This window comes from Mauremys reevesii, linkage group 5 (genome assembly GCF_016161935.1).
Source record: "Mauremys reevesii isolate NIE-2019 linkage group 5, ASM1616193v1, whole genome shotgun sequence".
Taxonomy (NCBI): domain Eukaryota; kingdom Metazoa; phylum Chordata; order Testudines; family Geoemydidae; genus Mauremys; species Mauremys reevesii.
The window spans coordinates 59,282,105-59,295,254 of NC_052627.1; the positions used below are offsets into that span (position 1 = coordinate 59,282,105).

General features: G+C 40.7%; 1 protein-coding gene across 4 annotated transcripts in view; it reads left to right on the forward strand.

Moving 5' to 3' along the window:
• Positions 1 to 13,150, forward strand: part of ARFIP1 (ADP ribosylation factor interacting protein 1) — a 96,474-nt gene that overhangs the window by 14,682 nt on the left and 68,642 nt on the right. For all 4 annotated transcript variants that reach the window (XM_039540669.1, XM_039540668.1, XM_039540666.1 and 1 more), the window contains one exon: positions 7,879 to 7,980. In XM_039540669.1, coding sequence (XP_039396603.1) covers positions 7,888 to 7,980 — 93 coding nt within the window. In that variant the 5' untranslated portion in view covers positions 7,879 to 7,887. The remainder of the gene's footprint in view (positions 1 to 7,878; positions 7,981 to 13,150) is intronic.

Here is a 13,150-nt window from a genome sequence, read left to right on the forward strand (position 1 = left end):
GCCCCAGCCCTGGGCTCCCCCCCACCAGTAACCCCACCTCCTGCCACCCCAGCCCTGGGTCACTGGTAACTTGCTCTCAGGGCGGGTCATTCAGCCGGAATTTCGGATGTGCACAAAACACAGACAGGATTGGTTTCCATATGGTTACAGAGCTGCAGTAAAGTGGAACAATTTTCAACTTGTGTGATTGGAGGATATCTGGATGCATATTATAAGACTGTCCTCCATAAATGAGGAAAAGTTGAGGTGCCTTTATTATTCTTTTGTTCCACTCTTTCTTTCTATGGGGAATTTGCCAATGCAATATCACTGTCTTCCTTTCAAACAAACAAAAAGGCAATGGCTGTTGAAAATTGCAATTCCAGTCCTAATAACCACTGAGAAGCATTTCTTGCTCAATTTTATCCTGCTTTTTCTACAGCAAGTTACAGTGGATCAGTATATTTGATTTGGGAGAAATTAAGTAAAAGCTGCCCAAACCAAGCTTGAGCAGTCCTGAATTTTGAGGTGTTCAAATCTGGAAGGCAGGTGCTGGGGGTGGGAGAGGGCTGTGGGCTCCATGGGGGAGCATGGCAGCAACTGTCTGGAGCTGCAGGAGCCAGACACGCTGGTCTGAGTGGCACAGTAAGCGGTTTGGGGGTTGGAGAAGGGGTAGAGGGTTCTGGGGGGGCAGTCAAGGGACAGGGAGCAGGGGGTTGGATGGGGCAGAAGTTCGGAGGGGCAGTCAGGGGACAGGCAGCAATTGGATAGGCAGGGGAGTCCAGGAGGTTTATCAGGGGACAGGTAGGGGGTGGAGTCCTGGGGGGAAGTTGGGTGGGGTCTCAGGAGGGGGCAGTTGGGGACAAGGAGAAGGGAGGCTTAGATGGGGCTGGGGTCCCAAGGGGCAGGGGTCTGGGGAGGGGGCAATCAGCGGCCAGGGGCTGGGATTCACAGGGCTCTGGGCTGCTGGCAGCTGCGGGGAGCCCTGAGCCCCTTAAATCCCAGCTGCGGCCCCGGCTGGGATTTAAAGGGCTCTGGGCTCCCTGCCCCTGCAGGCAGCGCAAAGCCCTCGGATTCCCGGCCGCGGCTGGGATTTAAAAGGCTCTGGGCTCCCCGCGGCTGCCGGCAGCCCAGAGCCCTCTGATTCCCCGCCACGGCTGGGATTTAAAGGGCTCTGGGCTCCCCGCCGCATCGGGCAGCCCAGAGCCCTTTGAATCCCGGCCCCGGCTGAGATTTAAAGGGCTCTGGGCTCCCTGCAGGAGCAGGGAGCCCAGAGCCCTTTGATTCCTGGCCGCGGCTGGGATTCAAAGGGCTCTGGACTGCCCGCAGAGCTCCATGTGGGGGGGATTTAGAATCCCCCGGCGGGCCGCACAGTGAGGCTCCGCGGGCCGCATGCGGACCGTATGTTGTGCAGGCCTGATATAGTCTCTTGCACAGTTGATAGGATAACAAATTAAAGTATTTTGACTTGTCCAGAAACTGCAGTACCACATATAGAAACAATTGGAGCCATCGTGCCAATATAACCGATTGTACTGCATTTCAAGTTGAAGCAGGTCATAATTCTATGATAACTTGGTCTGTATGGAGACTTAGTGTATGAGAGTTCAGTTTTGGAGCAATTTTTAAAAACAGTTGAGTTGTTTATAGGTTTCTTAAAATAAAGCTTAATTTTGGCAGGTGATTAGCATCTCTGTGCCCAGTGTTCTTTCATAGGAGTGGGACAGATTATCTGTCTATCCACCAAGTACTTCTAATGCATTTAAAACACACCTTAAATATGTACTGAAGAGCCATAGGGCTTGTGTGGTGCACCTTAATGTATTTTTAGCTACATATTCACCCAATAAACATTGTTGGGTTTGGTTCTTTTTTTTTTTTTTTTTTTTGTATGAGGCACATAGCATGGAAAAACTTACTAATCTCTATACACTGGACATACACTATTATAAAACTGGAAGGTTTGTTTGGACAATGCTTGATCCGTTTCAGGAAAATGTGAAGATTTCCAAGAGAGGGAATTAAAGTGACACTTGCAAAGAAGGGCTGGCTGTATTGAGCATTATTGCATGTTGTTTTTATTTTTCTCTCAAACTCCCCCTAAAGGCTGGAAATGCCGAGTCCACTTCAAATATTTCTAAGGTGTCTGTCATACGTGGTATCTTAGTATCTTCATAGCATTCTTGTACCCTTCTGCTTCAGATTTCTGAAGCAAAGTTGGGACGGTGCAGGATGTTGCATCTGTGACAGTAAATATTTTCAGCGCTTTGATAAATTTTCAACGAGCTGAAATAAATCTACTTAAATCCCAGGACCTAAGGTCTCTAGTACAATATAATTTCCATAGAAAAGGACTTGTTCTACTAACACTATTTAGGGATTGTATGTAGATGACCATTGCTGTGATACCTGAACGTCTTGGTTAGACCCTCCAAATCAGTATGTGCAATTTTAACTCTGTTATGTTGTGTGTATTTATTACAAAAGAGAAAGTAACACTTTTTCAGAGTAGGAAAAGATAAATTAACAAATTACTGTTATTCATATAACCGGGGTAAGTAGGGACATGGTGCCGAAAAAAGGGTTAAATATTCACAACAGCACACGCACATCAAATATAACAAAGCAGGAAGCCATTCTCTCCAGCTTAAAAACTGAACTGTTCCCACAAACTGGGTTTGTGCTATGAGACCTGCGCTGTTTTGTGTATGGCCCCCGAGTAACTCTGGCAGTTGTATTTTTGAATGGGGTTATTAGAGCTCTATAAATCAATTAATAAAACAACAAAAACAAACACAAATTCCAGCAGAATGAGGACAAAAATTACTTCCCTACTACTGTGATAGCAAGGCAGGATAAAATACATTAGTGCTCCCTATATGTGCACTTCCTGAGCAAGGAGACACTATGCTTATATGTGTGTATGTGCTACATAAGGGCACCTTCAGATAGTGAACTATATTATAAATCTCATTTCTATCTCATTACTGTTAAAGGACAAATGATTTTGTACAGTAACTTAGGGTATGGCTACACTGGCGATTTGCAGTGCTGGAAAGCCTCCACCAGCGCTGCAATTAGTAAGTGGCCACACCTGCAGGGCACTTCCAGCGCTGCAACTCCCTGGCTGCAGCGCTGGCCGTACACCTCCCTCGGCATGGGGAATAAGGATTCCAGCGCTGGTGCTGCAGCGCTGGTCATCAAGTGTGGCCACACACCAGCGCTGTGATTGGCCTGCAGGGTATAAGGTGTATCCCAGAATGCTTTTATAAATTACTCTTTGTTTTGTTATGCAGCCTCTCTTTGTTTTGTTGTGAATGAGCTCCGATCCGGAGCTCCGAACAAACAGAGCTCCTGTTTGCTGTGATCATCTGTACCTGGCTGTAAACAATCAAATGAGAGGCAGGCAGGGAGAGTGAATGAAACAGAACGGAGGAGCTCCGTTGAACTGCTTATCTAAAAAAACAAACACTGATCACAGCAAACAGGAGCTATCTGTACCTGGCTGTGAACGATCAAATGAGAGGCAGGGGAAACAGCGTTGGATGCAGGCTGTTAGGGTTCGCAAACATTTTGTGATTTTTTCCAATCTCTCTCTTCCCTGCTCCCTGTCACAGTACACCGCGGGGAGTCCGTGTTGGAGGCAGGCTGTTTGCAATTAAGAGTTAAGACTAAGGGGTCAGAAACATGTTCTGATTTTTCAATGCAGGAAGCTAAACACACAGTGTTGGCTCCAAAAATCCCCTCTCTTTCCCCCCGCTCCCTGTCACACTAGACCCCACTCCACCCCCCTCTTTTGAAAAGCATGTTGTGGCCACTTGAACGCTGGGATAGCTGCCAATAATGCATCACTCCCAACAGCGCTGCAAATACTGCAAATGTGGCCACACACCAGCGCTGGTAGCTGTGAGTGTGGCCACACACCAGCGCTGGCCCTGCACAGCTGGATGACCAGCGCTGCAAACCGTAAGTGTAGCCATACCCTTAAGGTGTGCAGTTTATGGATGGATATTTGTCCAATCTCAATAGAACTAGACTGTACTTTTTGATTGGCCACAAAGATTTCATGTGGGACAGGAATTCTTAAACTTCTTCATTATATGCATCACATCTTAATAGCAACAGTGTTTTTGTGGCACAGATCTCCCCCTCCCCACCAACCTCCCCCCATTCATCATTGCATGGATCATCTTCCCTCCCATTGACAATTGAATAACATCTTTGTAACAACCACAGTAATTGTTTATCTGGAAAAGTGTTGGGAAAGCATTTGGTGCATGTCTTAGCTTTTGATGTGACTCTAGCAGGTGGAAACAAGCACCATGTGACTCTTGATGGACATGGACAGTTGAAGTGGAGGATGGTGTGATTTTTTTTTTTGATTTTTGTTTTTTTTTGCTTTGGTGTTGGACTGTTTTACCTAGTTGGTTGTCTGAACCTAAAATCCAAATATATTTAAGTCTAGTGGATTTTTTGTTATACTTCATAATTCACTTGGTTAAAGATGTATAATTTCACAGTTTACTTTATAGAACCTTTAAAGGATCAATTAAAAATAACCTGTTATGTTGTATTTTTGAGGCTGCTTATTATTCACTGTCAATGTGCTAGATACCGCAAGGCCCAAAATAAAGGCAGCCCCTTTCTTGAAAGAGCTATGTCATTTAATCAGCTGAGTCTGTTTGATAATCTTGACAGAAAGAGTTTTATTTTCCTGATGTAAATTTGATGATCACAACCATGTTAATAGAGTTCTGACAGATATTCACTTAATTTTTTTTGCTTAAACCTTTGTTTTGTGAACACAGCCAGTTCCAGTGCTCAGATAAATAGATCAGCTGCTATTCATTACCCATATATTTCTCATGTTGGCCTTAGACTGTCCCAACTCAAGAATTTATAAATACTCTGGATCTCAAGGGTTTTGAAACTGATTTCTTCTAACTAATTTGGAGGAAAAATCCAAATACCTTAACTAATTTTTTGCAGTGATGGAAATTTTCTTCCTTCCCCCAGCCCAAAGAGCTCTCCCGAAATAAACAAAAGTCTGAAATATTCAAAAACAAACTTATTTCCTGTCTCAATGGATGAGTTTCTAAATATTTTTCTTTTTCTTTAAGACAACTCTTCTTTAACAAACACAAAAATCACTAATTTGCTTTGGACAGTAGCATACTGCTTTTAGTAGGTGTTTCTGAATGTATAGTTTAATTTAAATTATAGTAACTCCTCACTTAAAGTCATCCCGGTTAACAGTGTTTCGTTGTTATGTTGCTGAACATGCTCTTTTAAAGTTGTGTAATGCTCCCTTGTAACGTCAGCTGCCTGCTTTGTCTACTGCTTGCAGGAAGAGCAGCCAGTTGCAGCTAGCTGGTGGGGGCTTGGAACCAGGGTGGACCGGCAGCCCCCTATCAGCTCCCCGCTCCCCTAAGTTCCCTGTGCAGCAGCTGCCTGCAGTTCAGCTGTGTCCTTCCCCCCCACTGCCATGTGCTGCTCCTGCCCTCTGCCTTGGAGCTGCTCCCCAAGACTCTTACTTGCTGTGCCGGGTGGGGGAGGGAAGGAAGAGGGGGGCTAATGTCAGGGTGTCCCCCCTCCCCCCTGCTCCTGCACCCTGCTTACCCCATCTTCCGTAGAGCGGGGGGGACACACCAGGGCTGGTCTCCGCAAGCTGACCTAATTAACAAGGCTGGTACTTAAGGGAAATGTGCATATCTCCCTCCATTCCTGCTGCCTTGCAGAGTGAGAGAGTTAACCCTTGGGGGCTCAGCCAATTGCTAGTTCATCATTTAGCAGTAAGGGAAATATCCCACCGTCTGACTCCTCCACCTCAACCAAGCTTCACAATCATCATCACTGTGTATCAGTATTAAATTGTTTGTTTAAAACTGTGTGTCTTTTTTTTGGGGGGGGGGGGGGGGTCTGGTGAAAAAAATTTCCCTGGAACCTAACCCCCTTATTTACATTAATTCTTAGGGGAAATTGGATTTGCTTAACATCGTTTCGCTTAAAGTCACATTTTTCAGGAACTTAACTACAGCGTTAAATGAGGAGTTACTGTATCTGTAATCCACTCTTCCTAATTCATTTTTAAAGGCTTATAAGAGTTCTTTCAAAAGCCTGGTATCATAGCCTTTTTGTTTTACACTTACAGCTTGATAGCAATGTAAGTTGTGAAAAGTCTTTCAAAGGTATAGGATTAGTTAAATACGGAAATTAGTTGATTCTTTGTGGATTCAATGGAGAATAAAACTATAAATATACAACTTCAGATTTTCTTGGACCCTGTACACCTGCTTGCAGTGTGTTGTATTCCTTTCCTAAAAGAAAGGAAGATCGTAGTTTGTAAGCAAGAGTGCTAAGAATCAGAAATATATTTTTTCTCTTTCTCCCTCGCCACTGCCTCCATATATGCACCTGAAAGCAACACTTCATCAGGGTTTAAGGGACTTTTTCATTTGTCTTCACACTCTTTCCCTGTTCTTACAGTTACAGATTGATAGTAATGTAAGCTATGAAAAGTCTTGCAAAAGTATACGGTTATTAAAGCAAATTGGTGCTGCTAGACAAAATTGTATAGATATTGCACAAAATCTTGTATATTGTACTGCAAGAGCATAGCACTTCATACTGGGCAAGCCTTTGTACATTTTTAACCCAATTTAAGGACAGTTAATGTTTCTATCCTTAATGGCTAATGTTCTTGCTTTGTGGCTCATGCAACAGACTCCTTGAGCCACATGGGAAGCTAAATATTTATTCCCAGGTCCCTCATTTTGCTCTTTCACTTTACACTGTGTTATTTTGCAGTTGGATGAAATTATGATCTCTTCTTCAAAAGACTGAGTGGAGTGAAAAATCATTACTATAGTCAGTGATTTTCTTTTTTTTTAAGCATGCAAGTGTAATTCATATAATGTTAATTTGCTTTTGAAAATCATCTGGTGATGGAGAAACACATGGATTAAAGTCCATGCTTCAGACACATGCACATTCAGAGCTTGGTTAAAAAATGGATCAATGGTTATCAGAGTCTAGGGAGAGTCTCAAGTCGTAAATGAAGTATTCCTTGTTGAACCAGACTTATTCTGTCAGCCACACAGTTGAAACAACGGTGGAAGAGGGGAAAATATGTATGATAACAAGCTTTATCAGTATGAATTATGCAGGCCATCCCACACAAGTGTCAATAAATCTTTGTACTACACTAAGTTTTCTGTGTGGGGGGCAGGAGAGATGCTGGCCTTTAACCCTTTTGAAGCCTTAATTTGTTGTCTAAAATTGTAGTCTTCCCTCCCCTAGCTAATGGAACAGATAAGATGCTTTTTGTCTAGTCTCTTCAGGACTGTTTAACTAACTGCTGTGCTGGAGTTGGAAAAGATGAACTCAATAATCTGCTCTTTCCCTCAGCCCCTTTCCTTTCGGTCTGTCTTTCACATAAACGGTTCCAGTAACTGTCTGCTATTGCTTACTGCAGGGTTTCTCAAACTGGGGTTGCCGCTTGTGTAGGAAAGCCCCTGGCAGGCTGGGCCGGTTTGTTTACCTGTCCCATCCGCAGATGACCTCCTGAGATCCCTTCCAACCCTGGTATTCTATGATTCTGTAAACTGAATGACATTCTTTAATTACCAAACACTGTGATGTGGGTCAGGTCCTAAGTATGGAATTGTGTTACACAACTTGGAAAAAAGTATCTAACACACAGTGACATTGTTTTTGTGTGATTTTAAATACTGACTGAATTCAGTTTTTGTATCAATGAAATGTTAGAATTAGATTCCCATTTTGTAACAGCAGCTTGTATGTAAAATTAATTGTTAAATATTCTGTTGAGCACTTTTATAATATGCTAGTCACTGTGGTGTATTGGCAAATAGTAACCTGTTTCTTTTTACACTGTAGGAGTTTGCAATGGCTCAAGAGTCTCCCAAAAATTCAGCAGCAGAAATTCCTGTGACCAGTAATGGAGAGCTTGAAGATTCACGTGAACGCAGTTTTAACAGGGTAAAAAGAGTTTCTTCAGTATCGTTAATTACCACTAAATCACTATCAGAAATCCAATTAATGAAATGCTGAGATTACAAGGTAATATGTAATAAACAGAATCTGGCCTGGGTTGATTCCCTAGGGCTCACAGAAGGCTAGTTTGGTTAATATTTTATCATGTCAGAGGTGAACATATGCCTATTCTTGTAGTTGAGGAGGAGATTAGACTACAAACAGCTATATCAGTGCTACTCAGTCCTCAGTTGTTCAGGAGCCAAATTAGCGATCAGCATTTCCCAAAAGAGCCACAATACTGTGAATTCATTGTTTAATTTACTATAGTAATATGTAGTCATATTTAAACGGTATGATGGGAAATACTTAGTTTTTATATATCCTTATTCTCTCAGGAAAATGACTGGCAAAGTATTTTACCAACTACAATGGGTTAATAACATAGTAAAAGCATCCTGATAGGTTTATAATTTAGACTGGTGAATAATTAAATCACACGATTTTTTAATATCATGTGCTCCAAAGAGCTGCAGGAGACTCATTAAAGAGCCACTTGCAGCTTGCAGGCCTCAGTCTGAGTATCACTGTGCTACATAAAGATGCCTGCAGGCTTGCATTTGTTCAAAGAAATTAAATGGAAAAGCATTCTAGTAGTTTATTAGACAGAAATATGATAAAAATTTGATCTTACTAAAGTTAGTTTGGTTAGCCTTCTGGACTACTAGGTTGTCTTGTTCACCCTTAAGCATTTCGTTAAGATACATCTATAAATATGTTTAGTACTTTTAAGTGTTTCTAGTAGAGACTTAAGAAAATGTAAGTACTTATAGATTTGTATTTCTGTGTGTAAATTCACCCTAATTCCAACTACAGTTACTACTGGGGTTATGAGTTGAAAGTAGAATGTCTCCCATTAGACAGATGTTTTCTGGTGCCTCAGGTTGCCTTCTATATTTGTTTTTTTTGGTACACTTCTGTCCTAGTTGTAAAATTAATTTTACATGGAAAAAAATAAGTTTGCAGCAAGCAATACCTTGAATTTTATTTCTCTGTGGATGAAATGTCTATTGGAGGAGGTAAGGGGATGTCAGTGATCTTGGCAGTCTTCTGACAGCATTAATGGAAAAACTTGTTAAAAAGCTCTATTTAAAAATTCAAGTTTAAAGTAGATAAAATCAAGCAGGCATCACAAACTGGAGTAAGTTTGTACTGAAATTACTTTATGCTTTCACTATTGTACATTTACAAAACTCTGCCACTAGTAATGGACCATATAGCTCATAGTCCAGCATGTAAATCTTACATTCATAATAAAATTTCTCTTACCAAAAAAAAAAGAGCCTACATTAGGTTTTTGCCCCCAAGTTTTTATTCATTAAAATTTCAAATCATGTATTTTTAAAATGGGTACTTAAGGGGCTATGCAATTACTGTACAGGCAGCTAGTTTACACAATTAGCTGGTTCTTAAGTTTTACTTGCTAAAAAGCAGGCCACTTCAAAAGGCTTTAAAATAAGAGGTGGCACATTTAAAATTATATGTAACTGCACCTTGGCTTCTGTATGCAACTGCACCAAGTAGTGTTGCAGAAGGCAGAGGAGTGTAATAGTTCTGTTCATTTGGGTAACTGAAGTTTTCGTGCCACATATCTATATAAAATATACCTATTGCCGGCAGGGGTCGGCAACCTTTCAGAAGTGGTGTGCCGAGTCATCATTTATTCACTCTAATTTAAGTTTTTGCGTGCCAGTAATACATTTGAACGTTTTTAGAAGGTCTCTTTTTCTATAAGTCTAGCATATATAACTAAACTATTATTGTATGTAAAGTAAATAAGGTTTCTAAAATGTTTAAGAAGATTCATTTAAAATTAAATTAAAATGCAGAGCCCCCCCGGACTGGTGGCCAGGACCCACGCAGTGTGAGTGCCACTGAAAATCAGCTTGCGTGCCGCCTTTGACACACATGTCATAGGTTGCCTACCCCTGCTATATGGTATCAATAGTTTCTAATTCTTTAAAATGGAATACAAAAATGGTAACATTTACATTACATGGTAAAGAATTTGTGTGTATGCACGTGTCATTTCTTTCAACACCCATGCTTTTTCCCCCAGACATTTAATTGATAGCTAATAATTTGTTCCTTGACTGACCAGCAGGGGCTGCTGTGGTACAAGCCATAGAGATTTAGACATTTTCAATTTCATACTGTAGAAACAAAGGCTGGTTCCTGCTCTAAATTTTTGTTTACCCTCGTAGCCTAGAGTTAAGTGAGATCTTCTAGTAGAATATGAATTAGAATTAGACCCATACAACACTGAATTGGGGATATTTTTTGTGTTTTAAAAAAAAAAATTACTGGCAAGACCTAAAAATTAGTAGATCCTTACTGGATCCTTGAGTGAGGAAGAAACTGATTTTTTTGTTGTTGTTGTTGTCTGGAAGAATTGTTTTCAGGGTTAACACAATCTGCATTTGTGGTCATCAGGTAGGTTTAGTGACTGGTTGACAAGAAGAATGGAACTTCATGGGGATGGAACACAATATGGTGTCCAATAATAAAGATGTAAAGTTACTACTGCTCTTATCCCCGGTCATAAGTATATTTTTTAGTCACCCTGGATGTGTGTCCCTTTGCGTTTCCATGACTATGCTGTTAATACACATTATGGGAGAAAAGATACTTCAGTGACATTAAATCTGTGCTGTCAAATGAGAACTTCAAGAGGGCCCCCAGAGTCAGGATATGTGTAATAAATAAAAAGAAAGCTTCATTTGTAATTTATCTTAAAGGTAATTGTGAATGATTAGGGCAACTAAAACAGAACTTAGAGTTCTGCCGTGGCAATGAACTTGTGCCTTGTGCAATAGGGAGAAGCATTGGGCTTGTAGTCTGTTAAAGAATTAAATTGTTTTTATAAAGAGTTTGCTCAGTCCTTGGTTGGTTAGTATTGTGACAGCAAACCTACACTGTATGGTAAGTAATGTTAAAATAGACCAAATAATACTTAGACTAGAAAGTGATGTTTGGGGGAGTGAGGGTGGGGGTGGTTGTTGTTTTTAACTTAGAGTAAATATCTGAAAATCGCTAACTACCAGATCTGCAGAGTCAACTTCAGTTCTTTTATGGTCATAGACTATTTATGCTAAAGATCCCACAGTTGGAGCAAGGCTAACAATTCTTTTGATGCCCAAGCTTGAATAGAATTCTAACTTACTCTGCTGTATCTTTGACTCTGCAGGGCTAATAGGTGAAAAGTAGCAGAAACTTGCTTTAGTTAGTAAAGCAAGTACTTAAGCAGATGTGGCTTTGAATGCTCACAGAGAGCATAGTAACATGGTGCCATTTTTACATAGTTGCTTTTCATGTTAAAGTCTTCTGAGTAAGAATTCTGGTTTTTATTTTGCTATGTGGTGCATAAAGCAAATGACTTATGCTTGTCTTTAAAAATACAAAACTCTGTGGGCTTTCAGCTATCTAGGTGCAAAATGGAGGTACCTACTTTCTAAGCATGATATTTTACACCTACATTCAAAGGGTATATCTCTACTGTTGCCCAAAGTAAATATCAGCAGTATTCTGGGTGCTGACTAAAATATAATAGAGGCAGATATATAAACTTTTTTTGTGTATTTTTAACCAAAATTGTTGAATTTACTGTGTGCAAGCTAAAAATGGTAGTCTGAAAACTTGTCATGTTTTAAACCTGTGCAACTGTTCCAATTCTTGTAACTTACACATGACAGTGCAAAGATTAAGAGGAAGTTTATTTTTAACTTAATCAGATTTAGAGTAAGAATGGTATTTGAGAACCTTCAAGGAAGTTTTATTAAACATTTTAAAATATTTAAAATTTAATACATGCTCTGTGTTCAGAGAATCTGTGTGTTCTCGTCTAAATTCACTGTGCAGGCAAAATAAGTGGATTTTTTGTGTTATAGGGCTAAATAATAGAATTCTAACTATAGAAAATTGAAATTGTGTATAATTGTGTATAGTAGCTTTAGTTCATGGTTACAGATGAAAAGTTGCAGCAGCTAGTTTTTTTTTGTTCACTGATTTTTTCAGAAGTTACTTACTTTCTTAGTAACCCAGAAAGTAGAAAATACAAGCAATCCTCAGAGCATAGTGTGCATATATCACCAGTTTTCTGCAGCCTGAAGATGAGATCTGAATGTCTTCCATCTGCAGTAAGGAAACATTCTTAAATATTTACTGTAAACCAGTCGGTTTAAGAAAATGGTGATCTAGAAACTCTGTGTAGCACAATTTTACACTCACATCTGAGACGCCCTCTTAACTTAGAATGTGTGATGATCAGAATTATTGCAAAAAGATTAAAGGCTTATAGGTTGTTTCCTTTGGGATAGCTTTCTGGATCTGTTTACTATTGTCAGTCTCCAAAATCAGAACTATTATGCCTTAAAAAAAAAAAAAAGTGTTATTCATCTTGCTTCGTCTTCGTTACTTTTAATGCCTCTCTTTTGCTTTTTCCTTTTCTCCTGTAATTTTGGTCATTATTTCTGAGTTTAATGTAAAACTATATATAATGTGTTAGTTACTGCTCTGAAATTTCTTCAGCTTTGTTGCGAGTATTAATTTATTAGTTTGTAGGCAGAGCCAGCACAGCAATGGTTAAAGGAGTTCACCTAAGATTGGGGGAAGGAATATACTTCAGTTGTACAATTATAGTAGTACTTCATAAATAAAAGAGGGTGGTGGAGGTGATTACAATGAGTAAATGGACTAAATTTCAAGGAAGCCTTTTTTTTGTTTTGAATAAGTTGGATTCAGTTGAGAAACATTTTAGTATTTTTTTTTGCTTTTTTTAAACTTGTGGTAGTGCCCCATGTAGGGTTGCCAGATGTCCAGTTTTTGACTGGAACACCCAGTTGAAAAGGGACCCTGGTGGCTCCAGTCAGCACCACTGACCAGGCTGTTAAAAGTCTGATTGGTGGCACTGCTGGCGCAGCGGGGCTGCCAGGCGCTGTGCAGCTCCCGGAAGCAGCCAGCATGTCCCTCCGGCTCCTAGGCAGCACGCAGAGCCCCATGGCTGCCCCTTCGCCTAGGAGCCGTAGAGATATGCCAGCCACTTTTGGGAGCGGCCTAAGGTAAACGCCGTCTGGAGCCTGTGCCCCAACCCCCTCCCATGCCTCAAGCCCCTACCCCA